Genomic DNA, 21,290 nt, shown 5'->3' with positions numbered 1-21,290 from the left:
TCTCAAAACCACCAGGTGTGTCTATCTTTGGTTTGTATTGATTATGTGTTTTTTTGTTTTTGGATTGTGTGTTTTTTTAGTCAGTTGCGAAAACCCCCAAATCTTAGGGTTTTGTATTACTTTTTTTGTCGTGTCACGGTTTATAGGTAATGTGTTAATTTGGTGATTGGAATTTTGTATTGGTGTGTTCAATTGTTTATGGGGTTTTGTGTGTTGTTTGTTACTGCCAAGGTTGTATCAACCTTGTGTTTTTTTTCGTTATGTTTTTTTTTTTGTGGAACGGGTTGTGTGTTGGTGGTTTTGTGTGGTTTTTGTGTTAATATTACTGTAAGAATTGTATGGAAAATTTTTTTTTTGTTTTTTTTTGTCATAAACACACTAACATGTGTAAAGGGTGTTGTATTTTGTGTTTAAAGTGAACTGTTTTAATGGCTTTGATCACGTTATTGTGTTTTGCTGGTAGTGTAACATAATGAAATAAAAGTGTCAATGTATTTATGTGTTTTATTGTTTGATTGAAGACTTTATTTGAAACCCCAATTGGTAGTGTTTGTTGATGTGTTTTTTGGTAGTTAAACATAAAGTTTGGACCAACTACATGTGTAAAGGGTGTTGGATTTGCCCGTCGTTGTCGACGCCGCTGTGCCTTGCTCCGGCGACCGGTGCAGGTGCATTGCCTCTTAAGTTAGTTATTGCTTAAATTGGAATTAATATCATTATAAACACTTTTGATTTTGTACATGTTTGTGATGGCTGGTATAAGATATATCAACTGCGCAGCTTGTCGTCGGTTTGCCTTATGTGAAACTATTGTTTTGGTTATTATTTCCATATTTACATAATAATTTTTAAGCATTATTTCATAACAGAAAAAATGAATATAAGAATGTTGTAAGTTCAGAACTCAAAATGGAAATTAGCTACAAGTTTCAATACAAATTTGATGCTAAAATCTTTAATTCAATCTTACATTATTTCGTTATTAGATATTATGGTGGTAAGAAGGGAATTTATAGAAAGAAAGAATGGTTTGAGTTTAACGTGTGTTGAACTAACAATGTTGGTTATGACCATAATATTTCTTTCATAGGACAGGGCTATATATGGATGGTACATAAGGTTCCAGGGAGTGACAAATGGGAGTTAGCATTGAGAAGCCGTCAACTGTGGGAGCAATTTGCAGAGGATATTAAGCATCAGGGAATGGATCCTTAAGAGCTTCTTGGCTGGATGAAGACAGGTGCACCCTATACACAACTCATTGTTAAATATTTAATGATGTGAACATTGCTGGTTGGTACAGATGAAATAACATCACTTAACTGAAGGTGGAGCAGCTATCAAAAGCTGGGCTCAAAGCAGAGCTTTTATCCAGCAAGGATTTGCAGGAAGTGGAACCTGCACTTGTGATTGGTGAAGAAGGCGGCGCTTCATTTTTACCAGATGATTACCAAATTGATGCTCGACGTCTGTTGCCTATATTGAAAAGGTACAAAACATTGATCTACGGACGCGTATTATATTTTAACTACTATATATCATGCATGTCCGTATGAGATGTTGATTTATTGCTAATATAACATTAATAATATGAGGCTTGCATGTCCGTATTATTTATTTATAAAATTATATTATGTTTTGATGCATGATTTAAAAAGCACACAGAAAATACAAGAAACTCGGATGATGATTTTTACAGCGTATTATGGACTATAAGCACTGCCTTTAGATGAAAAAGAAAAGCTGCAAAAGACTGCCTCATCGAGGATCTTAAAACATTTAAAGTCAAGTCGATAGGAAGAAATAGCGTGGTATAAGGGGTATATGGATGATGGCGGACATTTTATGTTAAAACATGTCTTTATACTATGTTTGTTGGTTTGGTAGATTATTAATTTTATATGATATTTGGGTTTTGTTTTGTTTTGATTTGATTTGATGAAGAAAATCTGGATTACGACAACTTGAACGTTTATGGCATGGTTGGTTAATTAAGTTTGGAATTTACTTTTGCTTGTATAAGTGGTTGGTGGCCATATGCGTTACAAATAATTATTCAATCAGTTTGGGTGTTTATAATACATTTCTCACTAAAAATGGAATGGAATGATTTTCGATATGTATTGTTGAAGAAATCGTGGTTTATAAATTGTGGAATAATATTAATCTGAATATCTGATCATGGTGAGATCAGTTTATAAAATGTGAGCAAATTCATCATAGAATTAGGAATTGTGATTTAAATACCATAATTATATTATTTGATTATTTACCATCCTACCCCTGTGTGTTTTATTAAATTCAATGGTCCTAATTACTTCATACACTTTTTAGGATATGTTTACTTTTTATTTTAACCTTGCTACATATATATATATATATATATATATATATATATATATATATATATATATATATATATATATATATATATATATATTGGGTCAAGTTATTCTACAAAGGATAATAAAAATGAGAAGTGTGAGAAGCCATAAATAATTGACATGTGTTAAATGAGGACCAAATGAAAAAGGGTATAAAGGTAATTGTACACATTTATACTCTCCACATGCAAGACACATGTTAATACCCTCATCATTTTAGAACGTTTATAACTTTTTCGTATGATATTTTTTTTTAGAAAAAAATCATCATAATAACAAGCATTTTTTTATCTTTAATTTGAGTAAGATTTTTGTTATATAAAATATAAAACAAAAATCACGTAATTGTGTCTTTTCGCACACCATTGTGTCTTTTCGCTTATCATTGTGTCTTTTTTCGTCATTGTGTCTTTTCGCTTATCATTATATCTTTTTTCATCATTGTGTCTTTTTGCCTATCATTGTGTGTTTTTTCGTCATTATGTCTTTTCGCAGACCATTGTATCTTTTCGTTTATCATTGTGTCTTTTTTCGTCATTGTGTCTTTTCGCATACCATTGTGTCTTTTTGCTTATAAGTTTGTCTTTTTTCGTCATTGTGTCTTTTCACACACCATTGTGTCTTTTCGCACACCATTGTGTCTTTTTTCGTCATTGTGTCTTTTCACACACCATTGTGTCTTTTCGCACACCATTGTGTCTTTTTTCACTATTGCGTCTTTTCGCAGACCATAGTGTCTTTTCGCACACCATTGTGTCTTTTTTTGCCACTGTGTCTTTTTCCGCACACCATTGTGTCTTTTCGCACATCATTGTGTCTTTTTTCGTCATTGTGTTTTTCGTCATTGTGTCTTTCAACTCATCATTATGTTTTTTTAAATACTAATAACACCATTGTGTAATAATAATATGTAAAAATAATGATAAAATAACAACAAATTATCTAATACATAAAACACAATGATTAATACATGTTGCACAAAAACTTGAAACGTAAAACACAATGGTGAATACGTATAACACAATGACCTAAAACGTAAGACACAATGATGAATACGTATAACACAATGGCCTAAAACGTAAGACACAACGGTGAATATATATAACACAATGACTTGAAACGTAAAATACAATGGAAACAACATAACACTAGCCACCACATCAATAGGCCGTCCATGCCCACTTGACATGGTTCAAGAAAACAATGAGATGAAAAAAGGGTCTACCATTGACTTTCATACCAGACAATTCAACTGATAGGATCATTCATGAATCATGAATCCACTGATCTTAACATTTAGTTCCCAAGTAAAATAAAACAATGTGGCCAGCCCGCAATTTGAAGGCATGAAACCATAAACGGGCAATGGTTCTTCTCAAGCCGTGGGACCACGGTGAAACCCAGCAAGGATACATTTATTCAACTGGTTCAAGATAGAGAGAGATGGAGGAAACGGTAATAAACTTTGTTCACTGCCCTACGGTTTACACATGCAGTCTAATTTGAGGTGACATTGGTGTTGCTAAAGGCAAACGTAGAAGTTTAGTTGTAAGCAAGGAGCCTTTAATTGGCGCAAAGCTATGCAAGACGAATTCGTCTACAACGCCACCTCCCCTCATCCTAATGAACCAACAACCGTTACTCAAGCCCTCAAAAGTCAACTATGGCGCAAAGCTATGCAAGACGAATTCGATGCGCTTCAACGAAACAAAACTTGGTCCCTTGTACCACCCGATTCCGCATCCAACCTCGTTGGTTGTAAATGGGTTTTTCGAACTAAGTTTAAACCGGATGGAACGGTGGATCGTCTAAAAGCTCGCCTAGTAGCCAAAGGCTTTCATCAACGTCCCGGCCTAGATTATGACGAAACATTTAGCCTGGTTATCAAACCCGCTACTCTTCGCCTCATTCTTTCCTTAGCCACTTCTCAAAGTTGGTCTCTTCGTCAACTTGACATAAACAATGCATTTCTCCAAGGTACTCTAACCGAGGATGTTTTCATGTCTCAACCACCCGGCTTTGCAGATCCATTATTTCCTAATCATGTTTGCAAATTACAAAAGGCCATCTATGGTCTTCGCCAAGCTTCACGTGCTTGGTATGATGAACTAAAATCATACCTTCTCTCGGTTGGTTTCACACCAACCATTTCCGATCCATCGCTATTCCTTAATCATGTTACTCAATCTCCTATCTATATTCTCGTCAATGTGGATGATATTATTGTCACTGGCCCGGATTCATCGCTTATCAATTGTTTCATTAAATCTCTTTCATCTCTTTTTTCCCTCAAAGACCTAGGTTCTCTATCATATTTTTTAGGTGTTGAAGTCATTCTCCAAAACAATGGTCTTTTTCTTTCTCAATCCAAATATGTCCTTGATTTATTAAACCGCGCCAACATGAGTGATTGCAAGCCGGCGTCTACTCCAATGTCCTACTCGGATCATCTCACACCCACCGATGGAACACCTCTACCATCGCCGACCCAATACCGTGCATTTGTTGGTGCCTTGCAGTACCTGTCCCTCACGAGACCCGATGTTGCATTTGATGTTAACGAACTTTCCCAGTTCATACATTCACCTACTAATATACATTGGGCAGCTCTCAAACGGTTATTTCGCTACCTTCACGGTACTTTACACCATGGGTTATTCTTCAAAAACAATTCTCCTTTAAATCTCCATGCATTTACCGATGCAGATTGGGCTAGTGACTGACCTACTTATCGTAGTACCACGGGCTACATTGTTTATCTCGGATCTAATCCAGTCGCTTGGAGCTCCAAACGCCAACCAACAATAGCGAGATCATCTACCGAAGCAGAATTTAGGGCCGTTGAGTTCAATGGCTTATATCACTTTTATCTGAGCTTGGTTACAAGTCAACCGTCACACCAGCAATCTATTGTGATAATCTAAGTGCCACACATTACTCGGCAAACCCGGTTTTTCACTCATGTATGAAATATCTCGCTCTTGATTTTCACTTTGTACGAGAAAAGGTTCAAAAACGTGCACTACGTGTCTCACACATCTCCGGCGATGATCAACTTGCTGACGCCCTCACTAAACCACTACTGAAGCATAGATTTCATACTCTCATTTCCAAGATTGGACTAATCTCTCGATCGTCCATCTTGCGGGGGCATATTAACACTACAAAAGAATAAAATAATTTGAATATCAAATTATTATTACATATTTGACCGAATATTTTTAGTTATAGTGTTTCCTTAGTTGTTGTAATCAATCACTGATTCTTAGCCTAAACTCTTGTTGTAGTGTTGTATATATTGACAATCAATATAATAAGAATAATTGATTTGGTTGAATACCCTTTATATGTATGCCTAAAACTACAATCCAATTCCCCATCTGTTAATCTTAATCTTAATCTTAATCTTAATCTTCACCATCTCATTGTACCTCCAACCCTAATATGCACCACATAAAAAAATCGGTAGCCCTCAAAATTACGAGGCCCAACCGCTTCACTCACATATGGAAATAGGCTGCCTTACATGAATAACTCAAAATCAAAACCAATACTTAGAAAAATGAGTTGTGTTGAAGAACGTGAGAACTGATGAAGATGAAGAGATGTGTTTGTTGGTATTGTAATTTGAACATGGGTGAAGGGTAAATAGGTAACTTAATATAAAAAGGGGAAATGTGTAATTGATTTTTGAATTTGGGGAAATATGTAATTGATGGGTTTAAGATGGAGAAATATGTAAAAAACCCTATTTTCTAGTATACTTATGATATAGATATGTCTAATACATCATTCATAATTCTATTTTTGGAATACATGACTATAAATTATTTCTAGTTGCTAAATCTATCTTTGGCTTGTGCTTCACATCTACCATTGACGTATAATTTTAACATACATGTGTATGAAGTTGATAAATACCCACCGCATGACACTACGTCATTGATAATCTTCTTTACGTCTTGCAACACTAGCTTAAAAATGGCCAACACCACACTAATTTTCCATATTAAAAATGAAGATATGTTTTTGTGTTTTCATCATCTTGTGCATGTTTACACTTTCCTCGGCCCAAGTTTCATCTCCTGTCCTTGACATGGACGGAAATTCCCTCAGATACGACACGAGTTACTACATCTTGCCCGTCACACGTGGCATGGGAGGCGGCATAGCCCTAAGACCCACATCAGTAAACCTGAAATGAATGCTTGCGGTGGCCCAAGAAAGCACCGAGTACCACGGGTCACCGTTAACTTTCTTACCAGCCAACACTAGCAAAGATGCCATCATTTGTGAATCCACTGATCTTAACATTATGTTCTCGGGTAATGTCACCATTTGTGGCAAGCCTTCGGTTTGGAGGTTTGAGGTTATGAACCAACAAGAGTTTATCTCGAGCTATGGGACGGTAGGGAATCCAGGTAGGGATACCTTAAGGAATTGGTTCAAGATAGAGAAGTATGGTCCCGGCAAGGGTTACAAGCTAGTTTATTGTCCTACGGTGTGCAACACCTGCAGCCCGGCTTGCGGTGATATTGGTGTGGCTAAAGACCGGCAAAGAACTCTGATTTTGAGTAACAAGCCTCTAGTGGTTATGTTCAAGAAGACATCATAACTTTATTCCTCAACAAGAGTGGTTTACATGTAATAAATAAATAACACAGCCTCTGTCGTCTGACATGTAAACATTATAAAATGATCAATAAATAACACAACCATATACGATAACATCTATGTGTGCCTTGTGCTTGACATCTGCTACTGATGTGCTTTGCACATACATGTCCTATAACCAGCAACATACAGCAATAACACTTGATATCAACCGAGAATTCGTCAGATTTCCTCCACCCAAACTCCATCCGTCCTTGATATCAACCGAGAATTCCTAAGCTCAGGCAAAAGCTACTACATCTAGCCTATCATGCGCAGTAGAGTCGCCGCGGCAGCGGCATAACACTAACCACCACATCAATAGGCCGTCCATGCCCACTTGACATGGTTCAAGAAAACAATGAGATGAAGAAGGGGGCTACCGTTGGCTTTCATACCAGACAATTCAACTGATAGGAACATTCATGAATCATGAATCCACTTTATCTTAACAATAAGTTCCCAAGTAAAATAAAACAATGTGGCCAGCCCGCAATTTGGAGGCATGAAACCATAAACAGGCAATTGTTCTTCTCAAGCCGTGGGACCTCGCTGAATCCCAGCAAGGATACATTTATTCAACTGGTTCAAGGTAGAGAGAGATGGAGGAAACGGTAATAAACTTTGTTCACGGCCTTACGGTTTACACATGCAGTCTAATTTGAGGTGACATTGGTGTTGCTAAAGGCAAACGTAGAAGTTTAGTTGTAAGCAAGGAGCCTTTAATTGGCATGTCTAATTTGAGGTGACATTATGACTTTATACCATTTACATGTAATAACAAATAAAGTTGATGTAACGTTATAAGAATATAAATAAAACACAGCCATATACAAGGATTCTATGTTCTGTTTAAAAAACATCATGCCAAGAACAATATCCAGATTCTACCTTTAGAAGCATGCAATCAAATCCACAAGCAGAAAGCTTCAACCATTAATCAAATTTTAAAAAACTCGAGATATAACAACTAACTCTGCATAGCATGGTAGTTCTCGAGTTCCTTATCGAGTTCATCAGCCGACTTGTCCACAGCTGCCTTCCTGCCTCGACCGCGGCCCCGCCCGCTACTTTGACCACGACCACGCCCACGACCACCACCAATGCCGCCACGCGTGTTTGACATGCCACCACGGCCGTTCCTTATACCTCCACCATATCTCTGCCTAAGAACACAAACCAGTATACATATAAAAAAATTCAAAACTTTTCTTGTGAAACCAAACGATAACGATATTAAAATTTGTGGTTTTAAAAAGAAACAAAATAAAAGGTAAAAAACCATCACAAGGTGCATACCCAAAGGAACGATTAGCTGTAGTAGCACCTCTACCTCGGCCCAATCTTGACCTGCAAGGGAGTATGTTACATTAGATCACAATCTTAGTTTTAAAGTGCGCGCTTATTGCGCTGATGCGCTATTACGAGGATCATGTCGCATTGCAGCAACTCAGTGTTGCGCCAAATTCGTGACATGCGCTCGCAACAGGCATCCATTTTTTGAACAAAACGCAACCGAGCACAACATTCCCAACACAAAGGCCAAAATATAATTGTTATTTCTATATATATGTGTTTAAATTAAACAACTAGAATGTTACTTTCTTATCCATGTGCAACTTTAAATAGAAACTGTAAAAAATATTTAAAAATGACATAAATAGTGTAAATCCATTAGCTACGTGTTGTATATGTCGAGACTTGTTTTATGGATTCTTTAAAACAATGTATATAAAGCTAAAATTTCAGTTACGTGTTTTACATACAATAAGATAATACATAATGTGGCCAACTAGAATGTAAATCAAGCAATAGGTAAAAACACCAACTTTACAAAAACAACGAAAACTCAATGTCAATATCCAAAATGATCAAGATCATCTTATTTGCTAACAATTGCCAACTTTTTAAGTTGGCAATTGTTAGAATCAAATACAATAATTTGATTGTTTTAGAGATTGGTAAGGAGATTGCGCTTTTTTGTAAAGTTAGTGCATTCAACTGTTGTTCAGGTTAGATTCTAGATTGCAACAAATACTGCTTTATTGGGATATGAATACACATAAACATAAATTTTAGCATTGTATAATTTATGTTTTAAAAAGAAAATCATAAAATAAGTCTAGCACTCAACAACACGTCCAAGTTTAATTGCAATTCTCCTTTTTAACCAAGTTTAAAGGTCAATTTATCTAGTTGGCAAACTATCTTTAGCTTTAAAATAATTAAGCAAGGCTATCTTTTATTTTGTCTTAATCAATATAAAGAAATGAGAAAAATAACATACGCCATCACAACCATCCTCTGGCCATTTAAACCTCCAACAACATTGACACGAGCAGAAACAGGAACCTTAGTGTTGGACCCTTCAATTTCAATCTTCATAGGCTTCCCGTCCAATTGCACATTGTTATACCGCTTTATTGCCTGAAAAGCATCACTTCTTCTAGCAAACAACACTTCAGCTGAGCCCTGTAAAACGAATACACGATATTATTTGATTTTACATTTTTACCCTTCACAATCACTCTTATATCATTTTCATATAAACTTACACTTGGACGACCATGTTTGTCATAATGAATTGCATATCTTTTCAGCTCCCCAATCTCAGAGAAAAGTTCCTACAGTTTAAAACCCATTATCAAAAAACTAAAAAAGAAAACTTGCTAGAGCAAGGCACATAAAATACATATATAAACAAGTTGTTAGAATGTACCCTAATATCTGAATTTGTCACTCCAATGTCCAAGTTGGAAATGTTTAATTTTGCACCATTATCGAATCCGGGAACACCTGCTGCAGTTAAACTCTCTTCAAGCAAGTTGTGCTGCCAAGGTGAATTCTTTGGTTTGCGGAAAGACTGAAGCAAGCATACCAAAAAAGTCCAAATTGGGACAAAGTCAGTCTATTACCATAAGTTAAACAATTCACCGTTCTTCATGAATGAATCCAGAAACATTCAAATATTGAAACGATGAAATACTCATAACAATGAGGAATGTGGAGCTACACTAAACCCATTGCACAAAAAGTTTTGCTATTGTATAGAAACAAGCTCCAGTTCTGAAGTTCACGCGAAGGAATCCCCTTTGCAAAAACACCATGAACTAGGAGAGTAACTGATACTTTTGCTGGTGATATATCCCAGAAAAAGCAATAATTCCATCATATATCCACCATCAAAAAATAGTATTGATGCGAGTAAATTGACCAAAAATAGATAGGCACGTGTTAGAATTTGAAAATGAGTATACTGTTTGGACTTTTGGTTATTTGAAATGATGAAGCTCCTTTAAATGATGTGGCAAGAAAGTAAGCAATCTAACACAGCAATAACATCAAAGAACTTTTGTATCATCAAGCAGATGCATAAGGAAACCCTCAATGCAACTCAAATAACAATTCTTTAGTAGCAGATCTGATATGTACTTTGCCATGAAGATGATGGTATCAAACACTCCCCACGTTAGAATTTCTAGCACAATGTTATGAGGTCCTCATGTTTGGTTTCTACTCAATTCTTAATCAAATGCATAAGTTATCCATAAATTTGAAGCTTGCCTTGGCAATAGTATAAGCTGACGGCCGAGCATTGACAGCAAGGGGACCTCTGCGAGGTGGCCCTGTTGGTCTTCCACCACCAAATGACCTTTGTTGACCTCGGCCACCACGGGCCCGGCCACGACCTCGATCTCTACCTCTAACAGTAGTACGCCTACTCTTTATCATATCATCAAGCGACATATCCAAAGATGCCATTTCAAAGAACACTGTGCAACCTTACTTTTAGAAGTAAACAACCTGTCAAACACCAAAACTTATAAGAAACCTAGATCCAATAACATCACCAGAGAACAGTTATGCAACATGACACAACTATCTAACATGAGAATATGTACAAAAGTTGATAGTAAACGAAGGTGATCATGACACAACTATCTAACAATCACAATATCACCTATATGAACAATGATATGTCATTGCATCAATGATGCCTGAAAGTTAGACGAATGAAGAATTATTAGTGCTAACTAATTTAGTTATAACTATTTACAAATTCTAAATTTCCAAGCTTAATCATTACAAAAAACTAAACTAGCATCCCAAGTAAGGTAAAGCACACAAAATCACTGAATCACAAATATTGCAAGTTAAAACTGTGGAATCTAGACATCCAATGCATTGACCAGGGCGCTATGAATAACTTCCTACAAGACATGGTTCTAATATCATAGTTGTTAATAACGAATAGCAGTCAATAGCGACAAACTACCTATACGCTACGTAGTGATAACGATGAAATAGTGGGCGCTATTTGATGTTTAGCGACAATGAATTAGAAAAAAAATACTTCAAAAATTGGCTTTTATTCACGCATCTATATTTTCACAGATTAATTAGTGAAGATTGGTGCTGTTTGGTCGATTAAAATGCCTAAAAAGTCGGTTTTTAATATTTAAAAAAAAATATTGCCGCTAACGCTATTAAGCGCTAAACATCAAATAGCGCTGAATCATTGCGTCTCTACGCTATGAGAGCTATCAACAACAAAGTCTAAAATTCTTGCAAAATACCGATATGATAAACATTCACCTATGTTTGTTCAGTAGCTAGCAATAAACAAGCTCAGAATTCAAATATTAAGACAAAAACAATCAAGATCTACCGTAAAAAAAGCAACGAGCATTCAAATTTTAATACAACTATCTATGAATGCATTATATGCATGTAACACAATATCACATTATATGTCATTGCAGCAGTGATGTTCTCACTGATTTAATTATACTTACTCACAAATCCTAACTTTCCAAGCTTATATCGTCACAAATAGACTAAACTCAGATCTAAAACAGTAAGAAAGAAACAAGCTTAGAAGGTTATTAGGCATGTTGCTTTAGATCGACGAATCACATATATAATAAGCATTGACCTATGTTTATTCAGTAGCTAGCAATAAACAAGACTAAACTCAGATCTCAATAATCAGGGCAAAAGCAAGCAAGATCTACGGTGAAAAAATCAACGACCATTCAAATCTTACTAATCAACATTTTTCGAACAAAAAACCTAATTAAATCCGTATATGTGAAATTAATAACGCTGCTGAGACGATCTAACGATTAATTTATACGAATACAAAATGCATACAGGATATTAACTAGTAACGTAAATCTACCTGAAGAAGGTCGCAGATCTGTGACGTTAGGATATATGAGACGAATTGATGAAGGATTATATGATGTGATTTATTGAGAAAGTGATTCAATTAGGGTTTGGGTAGAGAGGCGATGGGGATAAAGACCGTAGAGTTAGGCATCGAACATATTGGTAAATGGGGCTAGGGTTTTGTACAGCCTATACTGGGCCCGGTCAACCTTTTTTTATTCTTTTTCTTTTATTTTTGTTAACCCACCAACAAAGCCCGACCGCCTGGGTAAACTCATTAGCAAAAGTATGAGTTCATAGACAACTGTTAGTGTACGATTTTGGTGTCCGTAGCGATCGAATAAGTTATAGGCGGTTTAGTCTTTGTATTTAATCTATATTTATCGTGAATTGGGCTTTGGCCTATAAATAGGTAGATTATGTCATAATTTAGGTAGAGAACTTGTACATAGTTAAATTATTCTCTTCATAACTTATCTTCACCACAATGTATTTACTCCATATTTATCAATAAAATATTATATTTAAAGTAACGATTTTGTGTTGATGTATCGTATTAGTGGCTAGATCTTGGTCTCTATGACGTTCTATCAATTGGTATCAGAGCAGGAGCTGCTCTCGATGCATCAATAAGGTAAATCTGAGTTTTCGTGTTTTTCATGTTATTCGAGTTTTGGTCAGATCTGGAGTAAATTAGTGTGTTATAGATGGATCTGAGTGTGAATTCGTGTTTATGGATGGAAGATGATGCTTCCTGTGTGAGTTGGTGTTAAGTTATGGTGTATTGAGTGATTCACCATGGAAGAGTATGTTAACTTTTGATTCGGTTTATGATGATTTAGTGATTGTTAAGTTAATTGGATGATGGATTTGTGATTATAATTGAAATCCACATGTTTCTGTGGATTTTGGTGGTTAATTATGGTGTATTGAAGGTTTTTCCATGAAAGAGCATGGTTTCGGGTTGATTTATTTGATGATAAATCAGTGGTTGTTAAGTTAAATGGTTGATAGATTCGTGATCAGTGTGAAAAACCGAGTGTTCAGGTAGATTTTCATGGGTAATTATGGTGTTTTGATAATTTCACCATGGTTGAAGCTTGGATCTGCAGATTCCGGTCAGATCTATGATTTTCCGGCGATGTAACAGTATTTTTCGGCGAATTACGTTTTTCCGGCGAATACCTCAGATCCAACAACCTGATTCGTTGTTACTGTAGCTAATTCTTTAAGGAGTCTAACGAATCTACTATGGCAATTCGTTAAGGAAAATTTAACGAATTAAGAGTTAATTCGTTAAGGTAATAGTAATGAATTAAGTTAATTCATCAAGGAGATTTGTTAAGTTAACGGTAACGAATTAAGGCAATTCGTTAAGTTAATTCGTTAAGTTAATGATAACGAATTAAGGCAATTCGTTAAGGTATGGGTAACGAATTAAGACTAATTCGTTATGTATGACGAAGTGTGGACATCTTAACGAATGGGAAGTCATTCGTGTAACTGTTATAACGAACTGAAGTTGGTAATTTATAACGAATTGAATAGATTCATTAAAGGTGTAACGAATGGTGGATATGTATAACGAATGAGAGAGGTGATTCGTTAAACAAAAAAAAAAGAGTAAAATGGCGGGAAAATATTTCTTGCGCAAATTTTTTCCTTAATACTCTTAGTAAGTGAGATTTAATTCTTGAAAATTTTGGCGATAATATTTATTTTTCGAAAATTCTCGGTGAATTTTTGGCGGGAAAATAGGGAAAAATTTTCTTAACCGAAATTTTTCTGGGATGTTCCTAAGGTATTGAAGACTCTTTGTGTAAATTTTGGTAATATATTTTCCGGCCGACTGTTTACGTGTTTCGGCTGGCCGAGGAAGAGATCTCGTGTAATTTAAGGAGGAGCGTGTTTGTTTGTGAACCTTGAAGATTATTCAAAGACCTTGCTTATTTTGTCAAGAAAAGGGGGAGATAAAACTTTCATCTGAGTTTATTTAGCTTGCATCTTCCTACGTTTGCAAGGTTTCTTGAAAAATTACTGCAATTCGGGTGGTAATTCATGCTTGCAAAACTACGTTTGACTGAGTTTAAGACTGCAATTGTTCTTCGATTGGTGATTGATTTGTTCAAAGATTGAAACCTGACTATGTGGGATACGAGTGTCTGTTCGTTTACTTCTTTCTGAGGGACTTGATCCTGACTATGTTGGCTACGAGTATACGACGGATTACTTCTGTTGAGGGGGACGATTCTCGAACGTGTTGATCTTATTGAAGAATATACGAGTCTTGTCATTAGATTGAATAATTTGATCATTTGGGGTTTATTAATGGAGGTTGGAACTCTGAATCTTATGATGCCCAAACATTAGTGCATCTTTGCGAATGAGATGTGGAAGAGCTTCAAAGAGTATATTTGGATACACGTTATCAAGAGAGGGAAAACCGAAGTGAAAGATGTTGAATGATCGGGTTTTTCATGAAGATGTGTGACGAGGTTAAACGTAAAGATATGTTTTTCTTTACCGGTGCTGATGGATAGCCGATGACTTGTTGCTGATTGTTGAAATATTGAACCATATCATACGCCAATGGATGATCGGGATGATCTCCAAGAGTTGCTCACCTCGAGGGGGAGATCTGATGTGAGAAGCTACAAGTTATTGGTTTGCTGAAAAAGATTTAGAGATTGTCTGTCTGCACAAGCCCGAAAATCATCAGTCAAGGAGGTGTCTGTTAGTGCACGGTTTGTGACTGGTGATTTGCAGTTAAAGTATTCAAGGATAAAGTATTCGATAGCTACGGAAAAGGGGGAGTTTGTTAGTGCACGGTTTTGGTGTCCGTAGCGATCGAATAAGTTATAGGCAGTTTAGTCTTTGTATTTAATCTATATTTATTGTGAATTGGGCTTTGGCCTATAAATAGGTAGATTATGTCATAATTTAGGTAGAGAACTTGCACATAGTTAAATTATTCTCTCCATAACTTATCTTCACCATAATGTATTTACTCCATATTTATCAATAAAGTATTATATTTAAAGTAACGATTTCGTGTTGATGTATCGTATTAGCAGCTAGATCTTGGTCTCTATGACGTTCTATCAACAACGCTGGTGACCCAGACCGCCACCATTTTCAAGGGAAACCAACTGCACGAAGGCTCGTTGTGGTAAGACGCATGGTTTGCGTACGATATTTTTGTCATGGATAAGACTCGAGCTCATGACCTCTAATAATGAAACTTATGAGGCTGCTATTGGACCAATGGTCTTTGGTATTCGTTCCTTTTCAAAAAAATGGATTATTACTTGCTTAGTTGTATTATTTTTTCTAAACAACACTAGTTTGGTGGGAGCGGTGTCTCTTCCAAAGCTTTGATTACTGGTTGAAGAAACACTAGATGACCCCGGCAGATTAAGGATAATCTGGGGGTTAAGTAGATGTTTCCCACGAGGGTTAGGTCCAGCAAAGATGGTTATTCTTCTCGACCTGCAAAACAGACACCATGAGCTCGTCACTGAGAAGGGGGGGTTGCTCCTTGTGACCACCCTCCGGCGTGAGAATCAGACTAGATTGCTTTGAATATAAGTGTATATCGAGAGAAATAGCTAGAGAGAAGATGATGATACCGTTCCAAGGTGTTGGAGTATTTATAGCCGAAGGTAGGTTTCCAAGCATGTACGGCCAGCTGTATAATATTCCTTTTCCACCAACTACGGGCTATGTTCGTGCCACGATGGGAGTTGCTGGGTAGGCAGCGGCTGATAGTGACATTTTGTACTGGAGCGTGCTGCTCCTCGTACTATTGTCGGTGAGCTGTCACCCTGTGATTGGTTCATGGGTTGCTTTTGCCATATCTTGTCTATTTGTCCATACCTTGGTAGGTATAGTACAAAAGATCTTCTAGAAGCGTACGGACTGGCTCTTTTGGGCGGGAATATTCCCGCCCTGCTCATTCCTTCTTCAGGTGACATTACTGAAGTATAAGAGTTAGTGCCTTATGCGTGTAGCCTTACTGTTAGTGCGGGTAGCCTTCCTTCTTGGCTTGTATCTGCAGCTGCGGGAACAGGCAGGGTACTTTACCAAGGGAGGCTTTCCTGCGGGAACAGCTGGCTTACTGCGTGTAAGGTCTTCATCTCTCTGAGCATGGTGGGTCCTGCGGATCCAGTTGGTCTTTGCGCAGACGTCCCTCTTCAAGGTGAGTCTTGCGGGTCCAACATGGCTTTGCTGGGACCTACCTCTTTAAGTTCCCCCAGTCCATTGTTCTTCTCATGAATTGTTAATAAGTGAGGGGAACTTTTGGACTTTAAGCAAGGGGTTTTGAAAAAGGTTTTTCGTTTTTTAAGGTTTTCCGTGGGGATTCTTCCCGTAGTTTTCCTAATGTCACTTGCAGAAATTCCCGGCTTTTCTGCCTGATCTTTGGGTATGATGCGGGTAGGTGTGTAACCTCCTCGCAAGTCGGGAGCGTTGAGTTTCACTTGTGTAGATTCTCCACGAGGTTTTGGTAGTTTGACATAGTGATCAGTTATGTTAAACAACCAATTCCTCCCTGAAGCTTCAAACAATCTAGTTCTCAACGTTCCCGCCACGCGGGGGTGCTATTTCTCTTTCCGCAAGCATGGTTCATAAGATCCTTCTTGGTTTCAATTCCCTGCAGGTGCTAAGTATTTGAAGGGTTTCGCCTTGACACTGTACCCGCACTTGTCTTATGGTTTCTTATTTTCCAAGGTAAGGGGGTATATTCCCTCTTATTTTTGAATCTTTTTGGAATTCGGAGAGTTGGTGAAAGGATAAGGACAGTCCAAACGGTTGAAGGGACGTTGACGTCTTCTGACGGTTTCAGGACGTGCAGGAAGTTATGATGACGTGACAGCATGTGGTCAATCAGGACGCTTTTTCAGGCGCGTGGGCGCGAGTTTCATGACAAGCGCCATTCCGACACCTGTTTCCAGCTTGCTGTATCCACACGTGTCGCCGTGTCATTGCGCCTGCGCTTTCTCTCTCATCCGCATTAAATTCATCGCATTCATTGCGATGAGTTTATAAGGGGGGAGAGGGTGTATCTCGTCCCATACCTTCACTTCACCTTTCCTTTTCCTTTTAAGCGATTTCCGGCGAATACTCATCTTTTCCAGCGAGCATTCTCCTGAAACCGCTTTCTTTAACATTTAAAAAATGTATTCTACTCATGATCCTGAGGTTAACGTCGAGGAGTCTGACGTTTACCTCGAGAACCCGACGTCTACGTCTGATAAGGACGATAAGAGTACTGCTGGCGAGTGTCAGTGTACTCTTTCTGTCGATGTATACCATTACATCGTCAAGAAGTTCATGCTGGAACCGTATGAGCCAGAGTTTTCGGAGCCCAACCAGACGGTGTACGATGCCCCTAAGGGCAAGATAGGGGTTTACGCTTCGTTCTTCCTATATGGGAATCTAAGATTCCCATTAACGAAGTTCGTGTACCGTGTTCTGGAGAAACACGGTGTTCATTTGACGGAGGTGCACCCAATGGCGATTGCTAAAGTTCGCCATTTCGAATGGGTGTGCTGTATTTTGGACATCGAGCCCCGCGTCGATCGTCTGATGACCTTCTACACCTGGAGGTGCATCCAGGGCTGGTATACCCTTGTTACTCGGATCAAGGGGTTGAAGATCTGCGCTACTGAGCGTAGTCTTCGTTCTTGGAAGCGGGAGTTTTTCTACCTCTCCGCTCGCGTCGTCCCCATCGCGATGACGTTCAAGAATGGGAGGGCACTCCCTAACCTTGACGCCTCCAATTACCAGGAGACGGAATGGTTCGCCAAGATCTCCCAGATCCAGACTCCGGTTTATCTCTTCGCGGAGTCTGGGATGGTGATGCATGGGATGAGCCGCGCGTGGAAGGATGCCGGGTCTGGGACGCCGCAAATACCCATCGTCCTTGAATACGGTTTGAACTATATCCCTTACGGTATGCTTCATCTTTTGTGTTGGTTTAGGGTTTTTCTTCTAACATTGTCTTTTTCTTTTTTTTTTCTTTTTTTTTTATTTCAGAGGGGAACGACTTACAGTCGCTCTTGCATCCTCGGGAGACTGGTGGTCCCGCACGGTTGGGTACTCGTGATCTCGATGAGAACAAGTTGCCCATTTTGGAGCAGACGACGGATAGATTCGTAGATGTCTACCCACCGGGCCACGAAATTTTAAGCGCCACTCGGCCAGGTAAGGAGTTCTTTAATCCTCGTCCTCTCCATGCTCAAACTTCTGCTGGAATTCCTCTGATTTTGTCATCTTCTGATGAGGGATCCGCAGATGGGCCTTTCTTTGTGAGGAAGAAGAAGGCTGCTGGCGTGAAGGGCAAGGCGAAAGTTGCTTCCGTCGTCGACCTGAGGAATCATTCTGATTCCGAGACTGAAAGTGAGGAGGTGGCGGGGAACCTTGGTGGTGGTGACGAGACCATTGTCTCAGAGGTTGAGACAACGGCTGTCACTTCCGAGCCACCAAGCGATGCGAAGGTGACTGGCGCGAAGAGGCCAGTTTCATCGGGTCTATCTCCGCCTGTCAGGTCTTTCAGGATCAAGAAAGCCAGTAAGTATATTTTTTGTGTACCTTTTCTGCATTTCCTTCCGCCTTTGTTTTTAATATCTTTTTTCTTCATGCAGGAGTGGACTTATCCGCTTTCGAGAGCGGTGCGGGAGGAAGCGGTTCAGGACCCACGACGATAGGTTTGGTCAACCTATCCGAGGCGATGACCCAGGCGGCTGCGCCTGTTTCTGATGCTGGTTCAGTTGCTCATATTGTTGAAGCAACTGTTCCAGTTATGACGTCATCTCCGCCGGCCGTCAGTGCCATCTTTACTACATCCTTCACCGGACCGGCGGTGACATTTTCCGCGAGCTCATCTGCGGCTGCTACCACGGTAATGAGTTCATCTCAAATGAGTTCATCTCCGATGGTGTCTACCTCAATGGCTTCTGCATTGTCACATTCGGCGTCAGCGACTACCTCTGTTGGGGCCAGTTCTTCAGGTATGTTTAGAGTTGGGACCTCTAGACTTACCTCTGTTGATGAGGGAGTCCAACCTTTGCCTCCTTCCCATCTCCTTGACCTCTTGGATGGATATCCTTTAGGTTCAGGTGATGGGTTTAGCGGCTATCGGCCTGTTATCGACCCTACAGGTGCGTGGGGTTACTTTGGCCTGTTATTCCTCCTGATTCAGTTTTTCTTAACTGTTTTTTGTTGCAGTTTCAGATTCCAATGAGGTCTATGCGCCAAGGTGGAATATCCGCCAAGGCACGACTCTCAGGACGGCTGCAGACTGCGTCGACTGGGCGCGCCATGCCGCTCCAAGCGGTGCACTGGGGGAGGCTATGGCTAGCTACCAGGAGGGCAGGTTGTCCAACGAGCTTCGAATTCTTCTCGCCCGGATGCAGCCGCGTGTCGAGTTACTTTGTCGTGAAAACGACAAGTTAAAGACTGCGCATAGCCTGGAGGTGGCTCAGGTGCGATCGCTGCGGGAGGAGAACAAGAAGCTTGCTGCACCGCTGCTGAAAAAGAAAAGGCCTTCAAGGATCTTGAGGCCGAGATCCAAGCCAGGCATGAGGCCCGTTCCAAGGCGACCCAAGCTGTTAACGAACAGCTTAGGTTGGCTAAGGAAACTGCGCTTAATGCCACTGAAAGGGCCACCAAAGCTGAAGCCGTTGCTGAGCCTCTGCGCACTGAGAATGAAGAGCTGAAAGCCAAACTGGAGAAGCTTCAGCAGGCTCATGAGGCTTTGGCTTTAGAGGATGCCAAGAAGCTACAGGAGCTCTTGGATCAGAGGGCTGTGCTTGATCGCACTGAGCGCAAGCTTAAAGGCGTTGAAGAGGCTGCTGCCAAGGACGTGTTGCTTGCCAACCTCAACAAGAATGAAGCCGAACGCGCCCGCGATCAAGCTCAAGCTACCCTTCAAGAAGCTCTATCCAATAAGGATTGGCTTCTACGAGAAGCGTTGCCGCAGGTACGCATAGCTCCATAATTTCTTTGCTTTGCGCTTTTCTTTATACTTAGAAAAGTTTTTTATATATATTTGTTATTGTAGATTGTGCATCGGATATTCGCGAACACATCCTATGATGATGCCATGAGCGCAGCCCTCAACGCTTCTCATGAGGATGGGGAGAAGGCTGGTTTCTTGCTTGGTCTAGGATTTGCAGAGAAAGGCATCCCGCCTTCCAATTTTCCTTTACACGATGTTCATACTGAAGCTGCCTATGACCAAGCTGTGAACCAGTATGCTGCCTTCCCGCATCCGGTTGTGGAGAAGGTGAATGAAGTTGCTGCTGCTGATGACGGGCTAGCTGTTCTCAAAGCTTTCCTCGAACCGCCGCAGCCGACTGATGGTGCGGGTTCAAGTGGGTTTGGAGGAAGTGGTCCTGAAGCTTGAATCTTGAGATTCCTTCCCACCGTTAGGATAGATTTGTATTTTTTGTAGGCGGGTAGATACCTAGCCATTTTGTAATGTTTGAACAACTTTTATTGTGAATATAAATGTTTTGTTAACGCCTTGCCTCGTAAACATCATATGATTTGCTCATGCATATTTTAGTTTAACTTAGCAATTTTCTAAGTGTTTTGAATAAGTTAACCTTTCGACGCGTGTTAGCTAATAGGTTAATGTTCTGTTTCCACTATCATGATTGTGCGGGTAGGACCGTCACTTTCACTTAGTAGGATGACCAAACTTTATCTATATCTGACCTGCGTGAAGGTTTTCCTCATCTTCCCATTAGAAATTTTTACTGTTTTTGTGTTTATGCGGGTTGTGCCGCTTTCCACACGCAACGACTTACTTCCTCCCTCACTTATTTAATCGGTGAATACCGGCATATCAGTGTGGTCAGTTCATAAGTATAAAGGTAAGGCTATCAACACAATGTGATAAGGAGAATAATTTCCATTAGAAGTGGCTCTAGGCCTTTTCTTTACAAGTTTGGAATTGATCTACATGTAACATCTGCGTAATTGAGCTCCATTCCATGTTCTTGGGATGGGGGTGCCATCGAGCCTTTCGAGCCGGTATGCGCCATTTCACAAAACTTCTTTAATAATGTATGGCCC

General features: G+C 39.3%; 1 protein-coding gene and 1 pseudogene across 1 annotated transcript; one reads left to right on the top strand and one right to left on the bottom strand.

Annotated features, from left to right (window-relative positions):
• Positions 1-6,314: 6,314 nt before the first annotated feature.
• On the top strand, positions 6,315-6,999 carry LOC143557680 (miraculin pseudogene; annotated as a pseudogene).
• Positions 7,000-7,948: 949 nt separating this feature from the next.
• On the bottom strand, positions 7,949-12,302 carry LOC143557674 (THO complex subunit 4D-like). The gene is made up of 7 exons (XM_077046690.1): positions 12,220-12,302; positions 10,602-10,841; positions 9,757-9,900; positions 9,593-9,661; positions 9,325-9,509; positions 8,337-8,387; positions 7,949-8,203 (listed from the first exon to the last, which is right to left on the bottom strand). Exons 2-7 carry the CDS (start codon positions 10,797-10,799, stop codon positions 8,008-8,010), a joined length of 843 nt encoding a protein of 280 aa, XP_076902805.1. The 5' UTR covers positions 10,800-10,841; positions 12,220-12,302; the 3' UTR covers positions 7,949-8,007.
• Between the last annotated feature and the right edge of the window lie 8,988 nt (positions 12,303-21,290).

The sequence above is a fragment of the Bidens hawaiensis genome, unplaced genomic scaffold (genome assembly GCF_021521415.1).
Source record: "Bidens hawaiensis isolate Kalapana, Puna unplaced genomic scaffold, B.hawaiensis_p1.1 tig00019080_1, whole genome shotgun sequence".
NCBI lineage: Eukaryota > Viridiplantae > Streptophyta > Magnoliopsida > Asterales > Asteraceae > Bidens > Bidens hawaiensis.
This window is presented reverse-complemented; position numbering and strand designations above follow the sequence as displayed.

Bases quoted from the DNA above. Each gene is read 5' to 3' on its own strand.
- LOC143557674 (XM_077046690.1), bottom strand. From the start codon at position 10,799: ATGGCATCTTTGGATATGTCGCTTGATGATATGATAAAGAGTAGGCGT. The intron at 9,901-10,601 runs GCAAGCTTCAAA...TGCTTGCTTCAG, and splicing joins CAGCTTATACTATTGCCAAG to TCTTTCCGCAAACCAAAGAA. The intron at 9,510-9,592 runs GTAAGTTTATAT...TTCGTTTTACAG, and splicing joins ACAAACATGGTCGTCCAAGT to GGCTCAGCTGAAGTGTTGTT.